At 37.2% G+C, this 21374-nt stretch overlaps 2 protein-coding genes and 2 long non-coding RNA genes across 4 annotated transcripts; 3 read left to right on the forward strand and 1 right to left on the reverse strand.

Moving 5' to 3' along the window:
- The first annotated feature begins 4054 nt into the window (after window positions 1-4054).
- On the forward strand, window positions 4055-4804 carry LOC103341617 (uncharacterized). Its single transcript, XR_016124381.1, has 4 exons — window positions 4055-4338; window positions 4410-4511; window positions 4596-4666; window positions 4778-4804. It is a non-coding gene; the product is annotated as an uncharacterized LOC103341617 (long non-coding RNA).
- Window positions 4805-5386: 582 nt separating this feature from the next.
- On the forward strand, window positions 5387-7070 carry LOC148920085 (uncharacterized). The gene is made up of 3 exons (XR_016124382.1): window positions 5387-5488; window positions 5961-6117; window positions 6902-7070. It is a non-coding gene; the product is annotated as an uncharacterized LOC148920085 (long non-coding RNA).
- Window positions 7071-9212: 2142 nt separating this feature from the next.
- On the reverse strand, window positions 9213-12313 carry LOC148920086 (3-hydroxyisobutyryl-CoA hydrolase-like protein 5). Its single transcript, XM_089044538.1, is given in 11 exon segments — window positions 9213-9382; window positions 9460-9541; window positions 9664-9747; window positions 9877-9930; window positions 9932-9951; window positions 10032-10095; window positions 10241-10309; window positions 10374-10457; window positions 11030-11177; window positions 11511-11586; window positions 12160-12313. Coding segments are annotated over 11 exon segments (1005 nt in total).
- A 4153-nt stretch (window positions 12314-16466) lies between these two features.
- Window positions 16467-21071, forward strand: LOC148920087 (glutamate receptor 2.7-like). The gene is made up of 5 exons (XM_089044539.1): window positions 16467-16731; window positions 16853-17043; window positions 17153-17411; window positions 17557-17870; window positions 21015-21071. The coding sequence occupies exons 1-5, from the start codon at window positions 16467-16469 to the stop codon at window positions 21069-21071; spliced, it is 1086 nt and encodes a 361-aa protein (XP_088900665.1).
- The last annotated feature ends 303 nt before the right edge of the window (window positions 21072-21374 follow it).

A 21374-nucleotide genomic window follows, 5' to 3' on the forward strand; every position in this document is an offset into this window, starting at 1 on the left:
CCTCAAACCCCAAGCAGAACCAAGGGCCCAGACTCCATATGCCTTATTGAGGACTAGCTCTTGAGCCCAACTCCAAGCCATGCTCGTGTACTGGGCCATTTTTCCTCATTTCAGCCTTTTGCAAAACTTGGATACCCAGACCAATTACAACCCTTTGCAAGCCCACCTAGGGCCTAGCCCTTACAAACTGATTAGCCCAAGCCACCACATGTAAAGGGCTCACAAATTTTTCCAAAGCCCATGCCACATGGCCATTCAAAAAGAAAAAAAAAAAAAAAAAAAAAAAAGGTCATTGCCGAGCAGCAAGGGCTAGGCAAAAGGAAAGTAAGGCTTCACCAAGGCCATTGGCTCCCTTACCAAAACCTAACACCTCAAACACAAGGGCCCAGCCCCCAGCCTCTTTGCAAAATGCCCAGGTACCTAGCTACCAACAATTCTACAAGCTCACACCGCTTTTACCCTACCTCAAGTGTTAACGCAACTTCTAGCTTGCCAACTTGGGGGACTAGGGAATGCCCTACGGCTCCCACTGAACTTGGAATGCACGATCATGATTACACAAAAATCTAACAAGTTCCCAACCCATAAGTTACTTCTTGACCGCGAACTTGGGGGACTACTATTTACACCATAATCAACCGAGCATATCCAGCCTTAAAACAACTAGCACTAAGGCAGACATGCCTTACCCCTAACGAAGGAAGACACTCTTCCAAGGTGCCGACACTTGCCGAAGCTCATGCCGAAGCTCACAAACTGCCAAACCTAATCTCCATGACACGTGTCACCACTACAGCGACTTGCACAAAGTTCCACATCAAAAATCTACACAAACCTCCCACTTTCACTTCCTTATAAATAGGGAACAGTACCCTAGTAAAAAGGGGTAACTACTTTCTTACTTTTTACTATTACTCTGCCAAAGTTACTACTCTCTGACTTAATCATCGGAGAGCCTTCGGCCGGCACCACACCGGTGTCAGCTTAACTATTGCTTCTCCTACTTTGTCTTAGAGGCTAGCCCCTTACCAAGGTTCACACTTCTCCTGAAGACAAACCCCTTTTCTCTAAGCTGACCCTCTCCGAAAAAGAGCATCAACAACGCACATGCTTGAACATCTGATTTTTGCTGCTTCTTGCAATTGTCGACAAGCAATTGAACAAGAATATTTCTGGTGCATATGACTGCCTCCCTTGGGTCCAAATTCTTTATTCTAGCAAATAAGGCAGGTATGATGAGTGAAGGGTATGCATGGTTTGTCACCGAATGGTTATCAACTTTCTTAGATCCTGTGAATTCGACAACCATGGATTCAATGGAAGGTGTGTTGGGAGTAAGGCCATATATCCCGATGACAAAAGATCTTGAAGACTTTCGGTCAAGATGGAAACAACCAAACAAGATGACTGCAAGCCTAAACCTCTTTGGATTATGGGCATATGATACAGTTTGGGCACTTGCAATGGCGGTGGAGAAAGTGGGAACAACAAGTTCTAGCTCTATGAAGCATAACACAAGTAGAGTCATTAATCATCGCAGGTGTAGTTTCCATGTTTTCACTTTTGATGTACATGTATCGTTTCCTTTGCTCACAATGGCCTACTTTGAGGACCACGATTTATTCTGAGAACTCATTTCGGTGGAAAATGGTTGAATTGGCAAAGCATTTTGACAAGAAAGATCTCACTTCGCATCCTTTTACGTGAAGAACATCCAGAGTACATGCTATGGATACTCCTGATGATGAGACAGCTATTGGAGGTTTACGTGATGCAAATGATATGCAGAACAACTCAGCAGTGGAGAACAATATTGATGTGAATGAAAATGAATCAAATGATGGAAATCTCTTATCAGGGCATACTGATTCATCTATCCATGTACCTAACTTGTCATCATAGGCTTCCTATATTTCTATTTTAAACCTATAAGTTACAGTAAAACTATATGTGTAAACGTCATGATATATTGTTGTTCATTCATATATCTCACATCATTACTTTATTATTTATGTACAGAAATCTAATAAATACCCACAAGAATGCAATTTTTGGCTTGTAATGAAATTTTTCCCAAAATAATTAGAATTATCTCCAAATGCTGATTGATCCACAATCAGCTGAGCCTCCGGAAGGTTTCTACGTAATGTCGAAAAATAGAGCTTCATTTGTAAATTTCTTATCAATCCAAAGTCAAGTCAACTGAAAACCTGCAACGAACTTGGTTGTGAGTTAATAGCCTATGTAAACCGTGTATCCTTCTCGTATAAGTAACTGGGGCCCCATCCTGGAGCTTGGACCCGTATTGGGCTTGTAAGTATGAACAGTCTCCAAAGGATGATCTGCACACTTGAAACAATATCAGAATTAAGGATAAACTGGGGTTGATTCCAGTTCAACCCTCTCTAATGGTTAAGTCAGAAACTAACTTGAGCTTGAGAGAAAATGGATATAAGGCTTTTACTACATGAAGAGTTATTACCTTTGTTTAGAGACAGGTGAGGGGTATTTATAGGAAGGAGAAGGATAGGTCAAGATATTTTTGGAAGAGATCTTTTCCCCTATTCTGGATTACATTTAATGTCCTATTTCAGATCACCATGCTGGGCAGAGGTTAGGTGGTGAAGTGATATGCGACTAGGGATGCGAGGTGTATTAAATGATTCCTTTCCATCATCTGCCTACTCATGTGGAGACCAATGGATAAGGTGACACTTGTTCGAGGATGGAACGTGCACTGAGCTAATCTTCTTGCTTAGCCAGGCTATGCATCGCAGGGATAGGGTTGATTGATTTGACAGGAGCCGGGTTAAGTCCTCGCCTTGGATCCAAAATGACCATCCTAGTGGTCGGGTGAAGACTCACATACCTGATCATTAGACTACTCCTTGGGTTCGTCGCCCTCCAACTAGAGAGGCTGGTGATACCTATACGCTCGGGTTGGTAGGAAGAGTATTCCATTATGGCCAAGTGTCATTCATAATAGGCTTGGCTTATGGTGATTGCTTGAGTTATCAACAGCCTAGCTAGAGCCCACTTGGTTGTCAGTTAATAGCCTAGAAGCTTCCTTGATTTCATGTTTGTGTCCGATGATTTGTTTGAAGAATTTGATGTTGGTTTAGATCGTCCACTCTACAGTAGTGGTGTTTAGACCTGGTAACCATTTCCCTGAATGAGTCCAAAAAAGAATTGCCAAATTCCTTGGCAGGGCCAGAATTTCTTAACGAAGAAGATATCTTCATCTATGTCGTCTTCCAAGCAAACACAAATATCTTTGGTCGCCGTCGTCGAAGACATGTATCTTTAAATATTTAGTCATCTTGTGTGCCGTGTGGAACGTATTAAAGATGTTGAAAATTCACACACACAACAAAATGTAGAAATATTACACCAAGGCACATGCATATATGGGTATTTGCTGGAAAAAAATAAATAAAAATAAAAAAGGCAGATTAGCCAATGTTGATCGGAACAAACTCTGATACCACTATCACTATGATTGATGGTGTTTATGACAAATTGACAATAACTTAACCTGGAATGGAAAACTTTTGAAAGAGTAAAAAAGCGTTTTTATTCTATTGATTGAAGTCAGTACAAGGCTTTAATGCGGAGTTGACTGATTGCTTGGGTTGGACAGCTGTAGAGCTCACGTTTGTGAATAGGCATCAAGCCTATGTATAGGAGAGACTTAACCAACATAAGCTTAGTCGGTGAGTTTTGGCACTTTGAATATTTTATATTAAGGGAGATGATTTTTCTATTCTTTTTTTTTTCAACTTACACTCCTTTTTATTTTTTAATATCATTTAATCAAATTTTTTCTTTTTTATTTTGGGAAATAATTGGTGTAATCAGGTTTGAAATAGTGTCTTTGAAATGATCAGGCTACAAATTGTGTTTTAATATAATCACTTGGGGACGTGAAATGACCAAACTGCCTTCCATATAAAAGCAGATGTATCAACCCTAACACTTCTGACTTATCTCTCTCACGGTTCTCTCCTCTTCTCTCAGCGATTCCTCTCCATCGACCACCACCACTCTCTTTCTCCCTCTATAGCAAAAACCTAAGCAGCACTCTCTCGTTCTCTCTCTGCAGTCAATGTTAGGGTTTGTTGAGGGGGTTCTTGAAGGTGAAAAAGAGGGTTTCTTTGTTAAATGCTCTCTCCCTTCAACAATCTCTCATTTCCCTCTCTTTTCATGTCTTCAATCGACTTCTTTCTCTTCTCCTCTGCTCCTTCAGGACCTAAAAAAACCCTAATTCTTGGTTTCGGTTCCGACTTTTTCACATACTTCTCAGATATTGCAGTTCTTGTTCATTAAATTTGGTCTTAGGTATGATTTATAACTATCCATCCATTGTATTTTTTCAATTTGATTTTTATCAGTGGATTCGAATTTTGTAGAGAAATGCACTATACTACAGAGGTATTGGGCATGCATTTCATACAATTTGCAGAGAAGAAGGTTTTTTGGGATTGTATAAAGGACTTGGAGCGACACTGTTGGTATGCTTTATTATGAACCTGGACATTCTTCGATGCTTTATTTTGTTAACACTAATTTCCATTTGGTTTATTCCTGTGGCACAGGGTGTTGGGCCCAGTATAGCAATAAGCTTCTCAGTTTATGAGGCTTTGAGGTCTTTTTGGCAGTCTGAAAGGTGAATACTGCATAATTGGTTGATTTGGGGCTGAATTTTTTGAAGTGATGTTTATTGTCCCTCTATTCGTTTGAGTTGTAATATTGTAGTTTTCAATTCTTCTGATATCAGGCCCAATGATTCGACTGTCATGGTCAGGTCCTTACTGCAGTGATCTTTCAGGCATTGCCTCATCAACAGGTAAGTGATCTATGACATTTGGTGCTAGTTTGGACCATCAAAAGATGGATCGCTATAACAGAAAATTGTGACATGATGCATAGTAGAGGATTTATTTTCACAAGGAAAAATACTTTACAAATTAACAAATACAAATTAACAAAAACTTATATACTGATGTAGTTTATGAACAATACTCCTTGTATGATGCCTTTAAATCTTGTATAGTTTTCAGACACAGATAGATGGCAAACTATGTTAGGACTTCCAATTGATTTGTTTAGGATCTAGCAATAAGAATTTCAGATTTATTGTTCTTCTATGTGATTATCTTTTGGTCTATTTGTTATTTCAGCAACATTCCCTCTGGATCTTGTGAGGCGAAGGATGCAGTTGGAGGGGGCTGGTGGTCGAGTTCGCATCTATAATACTGAGGCTTAGTTGGGACTTTTAAGCACATAATCCGGATTGAAGGCCTACGGGGCTTGTATAGAGGGATTTTGCCAGAATATTACAAGGTTGTCCCCAGTGTAGGCATTGTCTTCATGACTTACGAGACACTGAAAATGCTTTTGTCGCGCATCCAAGCAAGTGATTCATGCTTTCTTTAGGTGTTTCTGGGATTTCCAATTCAGTTCTGTGCGCCAAACGAGTGATTCTAAGGTGGGTTTTGTATTTGTTATTGACTAGTTTGTCTTTTTGTATGGTTTTCATTTGAGAAGGATAATTTCACTAACCTGTGACTGATTTTGTGAAGTTTAGTAATTAGAGAGATTGGAAATTTCTGTATTTTAACTGTGAATTACTTCATGCTCGGATGAAACTTCTATTGGTATGATTGATTTTGCTCTATGGATGACGAAGTGCCTAAATTTGCTATTTGCCATCTAAGATTGTCATATGTTCTCCTTTTGTTCAGCTTCTGCAGGAATTGAGAACTCGCAAAGTGCCTAAGGTTTATTTTGTTTATTCGATTACTTTTCATTTACCTGGTTTTAGTAGAATTGCTATTTGCAAATAACAAAATTTATATAGACTGCTGATCTCAGAAAATAGGAAGCTGCCTTGCCTAATGCTTGTTCTTTTTCTGGCTAATCACTTAACTAATATGTTCATTTGAATTTGATTTTATTAGGTTGGCTATCCAACATTGGGTGGATTTGCAGAGTTCGTATCTGAATTTGACATGCAAGTGTTCTTGAGACTGGTAGGGCTTTTAGCCCTGCCATGTTTGAAGGCGTTTTTAAAATTTTTACTCCAAATATACCAACTAGCATCTCAGGCAGGCCAAGGTTTGTATCTGATCTGGGTCAATAATTTTCTGTTCTAGGTTTTGTCTTCTTGTATTTTTTATTTCTATGTTGAGCCTTCTTATTGCAAATGTAATCTTTGATGGTATTGCTGGCTGAAATTGTAAGGCACGATCATTGGAAAAATATTCAGACACATGCATCTATTTGTAGTCACAAAAGTTGTCCTTCGCTGCCACTTTTTTTCTTTTAAATCCCTTATGCACTGTTTCCTTTCTGTCCTTATATTGTTACTTTGTGATTCTCATAAATCTTGTATTGATCGGTAATGGTTTTCCTTCAGTATTATTAGGCTTGATTGATAATTCTCATGCTTTACAATTTGTCTGATGGCTTGAAAAAGTGCCACTGCCTGACATAGCTCATGACTAAAATGTTTGCAGTTACAATGTCTCCACTTAAATTGTTTATTTTCTGAAAAGATGCTACACTTTTTTCCAATTTATTTATCTGTTTGTGGTTTATTACACCTGTTGCAACCCATTTAATGTGAAATAATGGGTTAGACTAAGATATTTTAGAAGTTAACTTGTGATTGGTAAAATGTTGTAACAAATAGGTTAACAATCTTCTATATTATTTTGAGTTCGCCAATATTTTCATGGACCAAGGAAAGAAGAAACCTAGAACACTTCAAGAGTAATTACCAAAGGATTAAATTTGTATTGTTTAGTTTCTTCTCTGTCTGGTGTAAATATTTATGGCAGCATGTCTATATTCTACTTTCTATTTTAAGTTGCCTATTGAAACTATTTTTGTTTTTCAGACAAGAAGATGCTCAGGAATTCCCTTAGCTTCATTATGGATTAGATGCATGATGAATTACTTAAGCTTGAAGGACAGCCCTCGAGTATTAATGGCCTCAAATCATCTCTAGTATCTTCTGCAGAATTAAGCTATATTTTTGGAGGACAATTGATCTTGATCTTGATCTTGGTTTTTCTTTTTTCTTTTCTCTTTTTTCCTGCAGAGGAAAGATGAACTTTTTTTAAAGAAGGGTGGGTGACTATCAAAGAGCATTATGTCAGGCCTCCAAGATGGTGGAAAGAATTTCATCTTCAAGATGGACGCAGACATTATAGTCATCAATTTGTACTGAAATGTTGGATTTGGAATCAAAATTTTGTTACTCTTCGTTGAGCCAGCAATTTGTATATTGCATTTCAAGGGATATGTATAATGCCATAGTCTGACTGAAGTTGTATTAATTTATGCCGAGCCGTCCTTAGCTTGGGGTGGCTATCATTATCAGTATAAAATTTTGTAAGGGGAAATGTCTGATATAATCACTTTCTGTTTCTTTCCCCTTCTCTTTTCAAATTGCACAAGAAAAAGAAAAGCCCCAAACTTGTTTATTGTATTTTTATTGCCTTTTTATTGCTGGTCTATTGCCACTGTATTGCTCGTTTATTGCTACCGTATTGTTTTTGTATTGCATGTCTGCTACCACTTCATAATTTATGTGCCATTGCTTTTTGGTTGGTTTTCTTAATTAATATAATTTCTTGCAGGGGAAGCAACTATGAGTTTGATTTCTTAAAAGGATGTGACGTCATTAATGGAATCACATTCTTACAATAATAAATAATAAATAATAAATAAATAAACAATAATGGAATCACATTCTTACACCAATAGCTGAACACGAATCAATCATATTGAAGAGATGCATATACGGTGCTTCTTGTACCTTATTTATATGATAATGAATAATGATCTAGCATTTTCCTGTGTTTTCTTTTACAAAATATCCTTATAAGTTCATTCACAAGACAGACTTGAAAAAACTAGTGACAAGAAACAAATATAAGTGCAATAACCAGGTACTACCACAACACTACAATGACAATATGATGACAATACAAATGCAATACGGAAGCAATACAATGGCAATACAAAAACTCCACATTCCCACTATATATTCATAATCTACAACATATTACAAAAAGGACACGACGTCCTTATTGGAATCACGTTTTACACTCCTGCAACGTCAAAATACCCTCAAGCAAGGAATGGGTGGCGGAGAGGCTTTTGTAAAAGTTGAGGATGTAAAAGATGTTCTTGACTTGAAGGTGGATTAGTTACTGGCCAAAGGCTTCTTAGGAAATTATTTTCCTTTCGCAACTCTCCAAGAGCTAATCCAACCTGAGGAAAAAACAGAGTCAGAGATACATAGGCATAACCAGTAACACCAGAGAACTCAGATAAATCACCAATATAATTGTCCTTCATAGATTAGGCCTAACTCTATTTCAGCACCTTAACATGTTGGTGGCATGTGGTTTGAGCTCCAACCACTTTGTGAAATTAACCAAAATAAAAACCATTCTCCAAAATTGATACTTTCTCTTCCGAAATTAGAAAACTAACAATTTTGCTAAAGAGAATTTTATCTTTTTCTGCATGAGTAAACAGTGTGGATTGAGATGACTGAGATGAAGGTTTATTGATCTTCCTCTATTCAAAAAATAACAATCATATCTATTTTTGGATAGTGATTTTTATTTTGGGTCATTTGAGCATAGAATCCTTCAAGATTTGAGTATAGTTATGATAATTCCTTGTGATGTTCTGAGACCAAAATTGAACTTCATAATTTAACCCAATTATTTCATAGAAGTGAAAGACACATACCTGACAGTGACATAACCAGCTAGTATCAGACCTTTCCTTATCCTTGTGATGTATCTTTGGAGAAGCACTCATCAATTATTGACTACCTGAAAGGTAAGGAAAGGTTATTGAGATCGAGATATGGAGCTTTGCATGTTAATGTTAAGGATTGAAGTGGAATTAACAATTAAACACCAGCAACTAAGATTTATTACTTGTTTAAAACACTTTCTTCATCAGGCTGGACTTCCACTGCAAATTCTTCAATCACAGCTTTGACTGCATTCTCATCTCCAGAGTTTAAGCTTATCAAACGCTTCTCTAGATCAGATAATTTATTATGAACAAAAACAGTTTAATAGAAAATTTTAGTTTGACATAGTAACTATGAAGAAGAATTATATCAAAGAATCTAATAATAATGGATGTGTATAATGCAGTCCCTTATCTTTGCAGATAATTTAAAGGGGCAAATCTTGTGAGCTAATACTTCCGAGACTTGGTTTCAGAGGAAGAAAATTATAGGGAAGGAATGAGAAAATCACCTCAAGAGGGACAAAATGGGTTGCCAATCCAGCTACAACCAATTCCTTACCATTCAGTCTTGCTCCTGTTAAGGCAAAGAACTCCCCTGCGTTCCCCCCACAATACCAATCAATTTCAGTAAAATCCAGGAAAAACTATTTTCCTCTATATTTGCATGCTTACCGAGATGCCCAAGAAGATGGGATACATATGAGAAACCACAATCAGTATGAAAGCCAATACTAGCTTCCGGAGTTGCAAATACCTATCATGAAATACACCACAGAAAATTTTGATGTCATTATGCAGAGATAGATATCAAGCCAGAAAACACTAAAGATAGACATGTTTCTATAAACATCCCACTAGGATCATATTCATACTCACAGTTTTTTCTGTGACTACAGAGAACTTCATTGGGACCATTAAAGATGTGCCTCCACCCATTGAAATTCCATGGACCAGAGCCACCTATTGATAACATGAATTCTTCAGTGATATCCTTAAATAGTGGCATAAACTTGGAATCATACAGTCTATAGGGAACTCATTTTCGAATGGAAAATACAGGCGATAGGATTACTTTATTTCAAGCATTACCTAGGTTTTCTTATAAGTATGAATGTGATAGCCAAGCCAATACATTCTGTAAAGCCACTTCAAGGCAGGAATCCTCTGCCAAAGAAGGTTCATGAGCAACTTCACTTTCTGTATATATTAGGAACTTAAATATTTTCACAAGAGAAAGCATTTACTTGAGTTCCTGCCATCATAGAACATCTTCAAGTCCCCACCGGCTGAAAAAGCTCGACCCGATCCCTATACAAGAACACCAAAGCATATCAAGTGGCTAATATCTAAATGGCTCTATATGGAATTGAAGACTTCACTGAAGTTGTGCATTGATCTATTAAACCACGACCACCAATGCTAGTTCAAGATTTTAGGAAAAATTGGAAGTAACCTTGATAATTACAAGCTCAGCTTTATCATATTTTTCCCACTTTTCCAAGTATTCTGCTAGCAAAGAAACCTGATTGCAGTGAAAAAAAGTGAATTAAGAACTTGAACAAAACTAGTTGACTTTGTGAGCATACGACTTTTGATGAGATGACATTCAAATGACGAGGCCTGTTCAAGGTGATCAACCTTACATGGTCTATTTCTTCTCCAATAACAACCTAAAAGATTACATAAACACCCATATGGTAATTACTAATTAGCAGACAGTTATCATGTTCACTATTTGCAAGAAGAAAACTAAAAACAGAAACATCAAAAGAAAGGTTGGTGCAATTATAAATGCACAAGAGATTACCTCATCTGAATTTACAACTTCTTGTGCCATTTCAATGATCAATTAACTACTGGATTAGAAGCCAACCAGCTGCACAAACAAATTAACAAGAAAGGGCAATGAGGAAAACATGAATTTTTTGAGCAGTGAACTAATCCCAGATAATTAGTTCCAGAATTGGGGGCCAACCGCCAAGAAACTTGCTCATTTCATTCCAATCTTTCAAAGTAGAATTAGAAGCATTGCAGTTTAAGTTTTTTGAGCTAACTCGAAGCAAATCGATCAAAGAAGCGTGGAGCTCTTGTACAAAAAATGCAGCGAGCAAAGTGGGTTGGTGAAGAGGGTGATGATGGTGCAGTATTTAACGTTCACTGTTGACCGTTTGATAGCTACTTAAGTAGCTCGTTTGTGAGAGAGAGAGCCAATCAATGAGAGATATGGAGAATTTGAATTTACCTGGTTTTGGAAAAACTGCAGCTTGTCAAGCCTAATAGAGAAGACAATGTGCCTCCCTATCAACTTTGACAAGAAATAAGAAGAAGATGCACTAGCAGTGGCATTGAAAACCACCAAAGCTACACCTTTGAAAACTCCAAAAAGGGAACTAGCAAGCAAGGACATGAACACAGTACCAGAGGCAAAAACAAAAGCAAAATAAATAAACCAATCAATGCCAAATAATCATTGCAACAAATGAAAAGGAAGTAGGGACAATGATTTTGTGGGGTAAACAATAGCAATTCAATATTTTTGTGGTTTGGAAATCTCTCTCAAGATTCCATCAACCAATGTGATGCACTGTGCTGTCAAAATTCTCAAGATTCCATCAACCAATGGTCACTGCACAAGGAACTAGTCCTGCAATCACCACACAAATGAGCACTCTACTACTATATTAGATAAGTATTCAAAAGCAGAGTCTGTCTAAGTAAATCACCTATGAGTGCTAAAGCCCTCCAGCTTTCTAGTACCCCATTTTTGAAGGAAATGGACACTCCAGAAATGATCATTAACTATAAAATAAGCAGAAGACAAAGTTAGATATGATCCAATCCAAACCCATATAGTTTGTTGCTGAACTACCCACATCAATTTCTTGCTTAAAATATCAAAGCTAACTCACAAAAGAATTCTACTAGCTAGGTTCAAGGATTTCATTTCTTGTTACATGTTTACTTGATTTATAGCAGTTAATCTTCCTCCAAGAATTTTGAGTGCAATTTCAGCCATCGAAACAGGTACCTTATTATCCAGGAATTGAAATAAACCTCTGATAAATATCAAGAGCTATATGTATGCACATACATACACATAAACAAAGGGGGAATCTTTACAAAGAAAACTGATCCTTTTTTAATAAAGAAGACCACTCCAAGATTTAAAATATACTTTAATATATCTTATTTAGCTCTAGCACTATAAATCCATACGTGAGAACAGGACCGATAGAACAACAACCCAGAAACAGACAATTGAAAGAATCCCAAAAGAAATACACATATTGAAAAGCTCACAAAATGATTTCAATAAAAATAGAAACGCAAAGGTCCAAATGTAATCAGAACAGAAAGGTTATAAATAAATACCTGGATGCCCCGTTTCAACAATCCGAGACAAGAATCCGATAGCCCACTGCGGCAAGAATGGACATTTTGGAAGTGATTCACATCTCTTGTTAATGATTCCCACAATGAAGTAAATGCTATCAGAAGGTAGCAAATCGACTCTGATTTCGTCCATTGTGTCCATTATTTCTTCTCAGGAAAGAAAATATAAAGGATTAAAACATAAAGGACATGTATTCAAGGCTTTGGCTAAGCTTTTATTTTTCTGGGTTAGACTTGTAAGACTAGATAACCCTAGATAGGGGATAAAGATTGAGTTTTTTTTGTTGAGAAATTGTGTGAGGATGGATTTCATGAGAGTGGGAGAGCAGTGGTGGTGGTCAGGAGCGACGATGGAGAGATAAAGCGAGAGAGGAAGAAGAGCGAGAGGCGAATCAGAGTTTTCGGTCAGCAATCAATGGCCAATAACTCCCCAATAGATATGTTTTTATATGAAGGGCAGTTTGGTCATTTCACATCCCCAAGTGATTATATTAGAACACAATTTGTAGCTTGATCATTTCAGCACACTATTTCTAAAACCTGATTACACCAGCTTATTTCCCTTTTATTTTTTATTTTTCCTATTCTACCCTTAATTTACATTAATTTATTTTCACTTCACTTTTATACCATTTCTTTTTCTTTTTACTTTATTTTCACTTGCCCTTATTTTTCAATATTTTTTTGGCTTATTTTTTGATATACCCCCTTAAAGTATATTTGAGTCTCACTTTGGCCCCTGAAACTCATTTTGTCTCACTTTACTCCATTTTCACACATATATGTCTCACTTTGTCTGGATTCCGGCGAGGCCCTAACCAACACCATCCCAACTCCATGCCTTCTTCTGGTTCTTCGTCCAATAGATCAAATCAAACTTTAAGGGGGTGTATTCAATTAGGATTCTAGAGCGTTTAAAAAGATTTTAAAAATCCAGGTGTATTCAATTTGGATTTATACAAACTTTTAAAAAGTCTATAAAAGTTTGGGTATATTTAATCTAGACTTGTTTGAACTTTTAAAATGTCAATCTAAATGTGGGTGTATTCAATTAGGACTTGGAAAAAGTCCAAATAAATTTACCTGTATTCAAAAAGAGATAGATTTGGAAGAATTTAATTAAGTGTTGGAGTTTGGAGAATTTGTAGGGTTTAGGTATAAATAATAAAGGCCAACATAAGTCCAACCTCCACCCCAAAGATTTCATGTAACATCCCACATCGACTAACGGAGAGGGAGTGATGTGCCTTATATGTACATGCCCACCTCCATTTAGCACGGGGCCTTTTGGGAGCTCAGTGACTTCGCTTCGGGTCATGGGAACTCCAAAGTTAAGCGAGTTGGGGCTAGAGCAATCCCAGGATGGGTGACCCACTAGGAAGTTGCTCGTGAGCTCCTAGAAACAAAACCATAAGGGTAGAGAGGGGGCCCAAAGCGTACAATATCGTGCTACAGTGAGTCGATCTCGGAATGTGACAATTTGGTATCGAGCCACTCTGCCGTATGGTGCAAATGTACCGACGAGGACGTCGAGCCCCTAAGGGGGTGGATTGTAACATCCCACATTGACTAACGGAGAGGGGGTGATGTGCCTTATATGTACATGTCTATCTCCATCTAGCACGAGGCCTTTTGGGAGCTTATTGACTTCGGAGTCATGGGAACTCCGAAGTTAAGCAAGGTAGGGCTAGAAGTCCAGGAAGGATGGATGGATGAGCCAATGGGAAGATTGCTCGTGAGTTTCCAGAACAAAACCGTGAGGGGCGAGAGAAGAGGGCCAAAGCGGACAATATTATGCTCAAAGCCGATCCCGGAATGTGACATTTCATGACATTTTCCTCTTTATGTTAAAAATTTTTCCATCTTTTGGCAAACAATGCACTAAGCCATGCACTGACCTTGGGTGGTTACAAGCGTCATGTATTAAGCAATGCTCCTCTATTAGTGATTTCTTCAAATCAACCAGTTAGAGTTGGGGAGGAAAGCTCGGCTTAGAGAATTTCTCGATCTCCGATAAGTTCCCCTTGGAGATCTCTCAGCGTGAAGCCAACGTCAAGGCGGCGGAAGGTTGAGATATATTTCCATCACCCATAACACTACCAAATGATAGGGCTCTTGCTTTTTGAACAAAGGGTTGTTTTTGTTTTTGTTTTTTAATTTGAATTTTTGGACGAAGAGTTCGCTTGTTTTCGTGAACAAAATCAAAGGGAAATTTTCAACTCTTGGAAATTTCAAAAGGAAATTCATTGTTTAGGTATGAAAGTTTCCTACTCATGGAAATTTCAAAGGAAAATTCATTGTTTAGGTATGAAAGTTTCCAACTCATGGAAATTTCAAAGGAAAATTCATTGTTGTGCACACAAGTAGAGGAAGAATTTGGAAAAAAAGAAAAAGAAAAGAGGGATGGTCGACTAATGGCTAGGTCAAGATAGTTTAAAGAAAATAGTGTTGGGAAGAAAGAGTGATAAAAGAAAGTAGTATTGGGAAGTCTATACAAATATATCTGAATCTATAATAAAAGTTCATACAAAAGTATGGAAGTCTATAATAAAAGCCTATACAAGTTTATTAAAAATCCGGGTAAAACCTATAGGAGTTATATAATTCCAGGAAATCTGCCACTTAAAAAAAAAATTCAAAATCGTATACAATCCTAATTGAATACACCCCAAGATAATCAACTTCCAAAAAATAAAATCATAAAACCAACCAAGTAATCCAAAGAATCATATCAAAAACCAACCCACCAAACCAAATCATACCCAACCATTCTTCAGCCACCCAACTTCCTCTACACACACAACATCAGTTTCACTGCAGCCTCCACCCCCAGTTCAACAACAACATCCTTCCAACCACCATCAAAGCCACCCCCATCAATCCCTCACCCCATCACCCCAAACCCACCCAAGATTAATCTCCCCATCCAAACCCCCACAATGGTAACTAATCAAAATCAATATATATAAAAATTGAAAAACAAACCCAAATCTCAAAGAGAGAGACGGAGAGATTGGTGGGTATGGAAAAAGAAAGAAAGAAAAATGGAGGAAGAGAGGAGGTGGTGGCTTGTGGGAGAGTAAGCGAATAGAGTGGAATTAATCTGAGTTAGGTACAACACAGGAGGGGTTTTTTATATTTTGTTTTCTCTTTTTTATTTTGATTTTCAAAATTGAAGGGGAAAAAAAGAAGAAATAATATAAAAGTGAAGTAAAAAGAAAATAATGTAGAGTAAGAGCATCCACAATGATGCTCTCTATTTCTTAGCTAAAATTTGGCTAAGAATATAAGAAAGCTATTTTAGGAGCTCTCTAAAAAATGTAACTCTAACCATACTCTATAATTTGGAGAGTCATAAATGCTATAACTCTTTTTTATTGGTCCATCTCTATTAAAAAATAAAAATAGTTAGCTTTAAATAAAGGTTTGAAATACTTACTATATAAAGCAGCATTAAATTATAGGGAGCCACTAGGAGTCCTTCTCTCTCTCAGATTTAGGAGGCTCCTAAATGACTCCCTATTTTAGGAGGTGGAAGGAGAGAGAATAAAAAAAAAAAAAATTAATTAAAAAGTATTAAAAAATAAAAGAAAGTGTAAGTGAAAAAAATGGAAGTGTGGAAATCAGCTCCTATGTTAAAGCACACTTTGATCTCAGATTTTTTTGTATTCAACGACTTTGTTAAGTCGGTTTGCACATTCATTTATGAGTGATGCAAGTGATGCAAATTGACTTCGATCTCAGAAAGAGACCGGTATTGACTTTGTCTCGAGTTATCAAGTGATGCAAATTGAATCAACATTTATGAGTGTTGACCAAATGCTTGCCCATTTTCAAGGGAAAGGGTGTTTTAAATCATCCTTGAAAAGTATGGTCCATATACAATTTTTTTAGATTTTAAATACGAAACTATTTTTAAAAAATAAATTTTTTATTTAGATCCATGTGTCATTATCTCATTGGATATGTGCCTACGTCATCATTTTAACAGAAATTTTGACGGAACCTAACGGCATGACCAAATTGATATATGAGGAGTAACATAAACGACAAATAATGTCACAAAAAAACATAAATGACCAATAATGTCACAAAAAAAATACAGGACCAAAGCTAATAATTTCACGAACCTCTCAAGGATCATTTGTGATAAAAAGCCATGATAATTTCATAGTACCAGTGTTGACCCTAAACCCTAAAGCTAAAAAGAGTAGGCAAATCGAAAGAGAGAAACAGTAATTTAAATATATGTGAGAGTGCATGAGACAAACCCTGGTAGCTTAATGATGACAAACCAGAAGCACCTTCTATCTTTCTTCTTCATTCTTTCGTTGGCCGGGCTTGAGATTATCCAGCTTTCAATGGCAAAGGAGGTGATACGAATACCAGTTGGGGTAGTTCTTGACTTGAATTCCTCTGTTGGAGCGATTGCAGAGAGCTGTACGACCATGGCACTCTCAGATTTTTATGCTAAGCATGCTCATTATCGAACAAGGCTTGATCTTCGCATCCGGGATTCAGCGGATGATATTGTTACTGCAGCATCTGAAGGTGGATTAGACACTACCTTCTTTCCAGCTATATATTTTTGGCCACACACACATACACTCAGCCTTTTGATCTTAGCTAATTAATTTAATTCATTCACCATTTGTCTGTTGAATTCATGCAGCCTGGTATATGATGAAGAAAGAAAAAGTGCAGGCCATCATTGGACCTCAAAGGTCAGCAGAAGCAAAGTTTGTGATGGAGCTTGGCAGAAAGGCTAAGGTTCCCATCATTTCATTCTCTGCCACCAGTCCCTCTCTTTCTCCATCTCGCAGCCCTGTTTTTGTCCGGACAGCCTTTAATGGCTCTGCTCAAGTAAACGCCATAGCTGCCATCATTGAAGCTTATAGCTGGTTGGATTCTCGTCTATGAAGACACCGATTATGGCAATGGTTTAATTCCTTATCTGGCGGACGCTATCCAGGAGGTTGGTGCTCGAGTACGTTACAGAAGTGTCATTCCTCCATCTTCTAATGATGCTGAAATTAGAAGGGAGCTTCGCAGGTTAAACTCAACTTCAACAAGAATATTTCCGGTGCATATGACTGCCTCCCTTGGGTCCAAATTCTTCATACTAGCGAAGAAGATAGGTATGATGAGCGAAGGGTATGCATGGATTGTTACAGAAGGGCTATCAACTTTGTTAGATCCTGTGAGTTCGGAAGCCATGGATTCAACGGAAGGTGTGTTGGGAGTAAGGCCACATATACCAATGACAAAATATCATGAAGACTTCATGATAAGATGGAAAAAACCAAACAAGATGACTGCAGGCCTCAATCTCTTTGTTATGGGCATATGATACGGTTTGGGCATTGACAATGGCAGTGGAGAAGGTTGGAATAGAAAATTCTAGCTCTATGAAACAAAATGTTAGCACGAATCTTGCAACCTTGGGAACCAGTGCAATGGGTAAAACTCTTGTTGAAACAGTCCTAAGTTTAAAATTTAGAAGGTTAAGTGGGAATTTTCAGCTAGTCAAGGGACAGTTAGAAGCTTCAGACTTTGAGATATTCAATGTGATTGGCAATAAAGAAAGGATTATTGGATATTGGATTAAACCAGAAAAAGTACTCTCAAGACATCCGAAGTCTGACAGCAGTGAAGCAGCAAACTCAGATGTAAAGAGGAAACTCAAGCAGGCAATCTGGCCATGGGGACACTACAGACCGGCCTGCAACAAAGAAACTCAAGCAGGCAATCTCCAAGAGAAATGTCAAATACCAAACATCAAATTTAAATTTGATGGCTGATGTGGCAATTTGACATCGTACATCTACACTGTTTACCACACGCGATATATGTCAAATTAAATTATTATTTTATTACATTTTAGTGTTGATTTATTTTTAATTAAAAAGAAAAGAAAAAATAATAATATAATATTCATTTGACATCTTGCTTTTGGAATGTCAAAAATATCATCTCAACCTCCAACCTTCATTCCACATCAGCTTTGACATATCAATTGGAGTGATGTGAAATGTTATTTCTAGTTGTTAAATTTACATGTAGCGTTACGTGACATACTCGGTTAGAAATGCTCTTAGAGCATCTCAAGAGATGTCAAATACAAACATCAAATTTAAATTTGATGGTGATGTAATGATTTGTCTTATCTGTTTCTGTTTCCAGATATGAAATTAAATTATTACTTTATTACATTTTAGTGTTGATTCATTTTTAATTAATAAGAAAAGAAAAGAAAAAATAATAAAATATTCATTTGACATCTTGCTTTTGAGATGTCAAAAATAACATCTCAACCTTTAGCCTTCATTCCACATCAACTTTAACATATCGGTTGGAGTGATGTGAAATGTTATTAGCTAGAATGTCTATGTGGCAGACAATCGGTTGGAGATGCTCAGTAAATCTCCCAATTGCAGCTCATGTTGACACTTAGTCATTCCTATTAATTATTTAGTCTAGCAGCATTAGTTTGGAATTTAAAGCATCATTTATAAAATAATTAACTGGGCACCTCTACAATAGTGGTGATTAGACCTGGTAACCATTTTCCTAAATGAGTCAAAAAAACAGAACCTCCAAATCGAAGCATGCGGGCACGCAATTAATGCAGGGCCAGGATTTGTTAATGAAGAAGATATTTTCATTTGTGTTGTCTTCCAAGCAAACACAGATATCTTTGTCACCGTTGAAGACGAGTATATTTGCATATTTAGTCATGTTGTTGTTAAGTGTCAAAATATTGTGACGTTTCATTTCTTGCATAATTTTCAAATCGATTGTTTTTTTTTATATTCCAACAGATGATTCCACCGTGTATGGTCGAAAAGAGTAGTCACAATAGGTTTTTCAAACCAGAAGAGATCCCTTTTAAAAATAAAAAAATAAAAAAATTTCTAACTTCGAATTTTCTTGTTCTTGATTCCCATCTAGATAATAAATTTCAGAACGGGTCTATTTTTACAGCATGTCTCTTTAAAGTGGAATTGATCCTTTGTTTTTTCCTATAACCATTAAGCCGTGCAAGTGCAGCCAAATAACCACTAAGCCATGTGCCGTGTGGAATGTACGAACTCAAGATATTGAAAATTCACACACACAACAAAAATGTGAGAAATATTACACCAAGGCATATGCATATTTGCATATTTGCCCACCCCCCAAAAAAAAAGCAGATTAGCCTAGAAATTTAAGGATGATTAACTATGTGTTACAAATAAATTAGGTTCAAAGTGAGGCCTTTTAAATAAATGGGACCTAATTATTTGGTGAATAAAATACACTATACATGCTATACCAACATAAACATGATTCATAGAAACTAATTTACTTATGTGCAATTAAATACATACAACTTTGAGAATGCTAAACCAGAAAATTAAACTCCAATAATGTACCAAAAAAGTCTTTAATGAAAGTTGCAATTGATTAATACAACCGCATTTACACTGCTTTTGATGAAGTCGTACACATTATGACGGTAATGTTGTTGATAATTATGGATGAACTCATTCCACTTTGTTTTCTGAACCAAGGAAAAATAGCTATACCTCAAAATAAACACACGATTCAATAATTGTGATTTATATTATATTTCTCGAAGAGGAGTACATATATATAAGTACAAGTTAACTTTTCCTACAAGGAAAAGTAATTAGCTAATTACAAGGAATCCTAATTATGAAATTATGAAATTATTCTAATTAGGAAAGAATCCTTTTTTGACTTGGAAACACGTCAACCTTGCATGCACGTTTTGGGGTCTTTTCACTTCCTAGAAGATTCTGAAAAAAAAAAAGAAAAAAAAAAGGGGAAATGTAACTTCATCTCTAAGCTTTCCAAGCATATATCACACGCCACTAGAAAAAATCGGAAAAGTCTTCAAATCATCAATCTTCCACAATAGTGCAGTTTTGACGGGATTTCAAACTTAGTGCCCGTTTGGTTGCCTATTTGGGATGATAAGTGATTTTTTAAAAAAAATTGGGAAGCCCAACCTGTAACATCCCACATCGACCAACGGAGAAGGGGTGATGTGCCTTATATGTATATGCCCGCCTCTATCTAGTACAAGGCCTTTTGGGAGTTCAGCGACTTGGTCATAAGAACTCGAAGTTAAGCGAGTTAGGGGCTAGAGCAATCCCGGGATGACCCTGAAGTTGTTCGTGAGCTCAGAAACAAGCCGTGAGGCGAGGAGAGGGCCAGCGGACAATATCGTCTGGTGGGCAATCGGAATGTGACAATTTGGTATCAAAGCCACTCGCGACTCACACAGTCATGGGAACTCAGAAGTTAAGCGAGATGAGGCTGAGCGGGCTACAACAATCGGGATGGGTGACCTCTTGGGAAGTTGCTCGTGAGCTCCCAAAACAAAACCGTGGGTAGATAGGGGCGCGACAATATCGTCTTTCTGGCGGACTGTGAGCGGAAGCGGGATGTGACAATTATAAAATGACCCCCGGCCTATAAGCGGCATTTTAAAACTTGAATGGCGTTTTTTTTTTCCAGTTTCATTTTCATGGCTGGTCGGCATCTCTGCAAATACATCAAGCTGGAGTTTTAGCGACTCGTTTAGATCTCCATAGTCGGATGCATGAGTTTAGTCACGGGATTCAATCTTAGTAGCATCTCGGGTTCACCTAAAACAAACATAACCTTAATTGTGAGTTCGACGGGATCTTTACTCACGGCAGCGTACCACGCACAGGAAGAGTTGGTAGGGTGGGGTTGGCCCATTCGTAACTAGTGTCTTGTGGGGTGAAGGGATTGGGTGAATATAGTGCTTTCTAATTAATGTTGTCTATGCCACAATGCAGGCTGCATCCCTCAAAGAAAAGAGTAACCGAATGTTTGCTGGAGAGGATGGCCCATAAAGAGTCCGTTTCTGAAAAATATTTGTGGCATATATAATTCTTTTGATATTTGCAGTTGTGGTAGTTTTGAAGACCTTTACAACAGCTGAAACTATGTTGAATGTTCCCTTAGGGAATGGATTTCATCTTCTCTCGGGTCAGTGCACTGTTAGCACTTCTTCAGGTTATTAACACGTTGCTTCAGTTAGGACTTGCTTAATAATCTTTGGGTTAATTAAAGTCTAAACAAATGTGAATGAGCTTAGGGTGGCGGAATGAATCATATTTGGAATAGCTCATAATTTTATAATTGAATAATTTAGT

Source organism: Prunus mume, linkage group LG2 (genome assembly GCF_029339155.1).
Source record: "Prunus mume cultivar Tortuosa linkage group LG2, ASM2933915v1, whole genome shotgun sequence".
Lineage (NCBI taxonomy): Eukaryota > Viridiplantae > Streptophyta > Magnoliopsida > Rosales > Rosaceae > Prunus > Prunus mume.

Excerpts from the sequence above, each read along its gene's own strand:
- LOC148920087 (XM_089044539.1), top strand. The coding sequence starts at position 16,467 with ATGACAAACCAGAAGCACCTTCTATCTTTCTTCTTCATTCTTTCGTTG. Across the intron at positions 16,732-16,852 it reads TGTTACTGCAGCATCTGAAG|CCTGGTATATGATGAAGAAA; the intron begins GTGGATTAGACA and ends GAATTCATGCAG. Across the intron at positions 17,871-21,014 it reads TAAAGAGGAAACTCAAGCAG|GCTGCATCCCTCAAAGAAAA; the intron begins GCAATCTGGCCA and ends GCCACAATGCAG.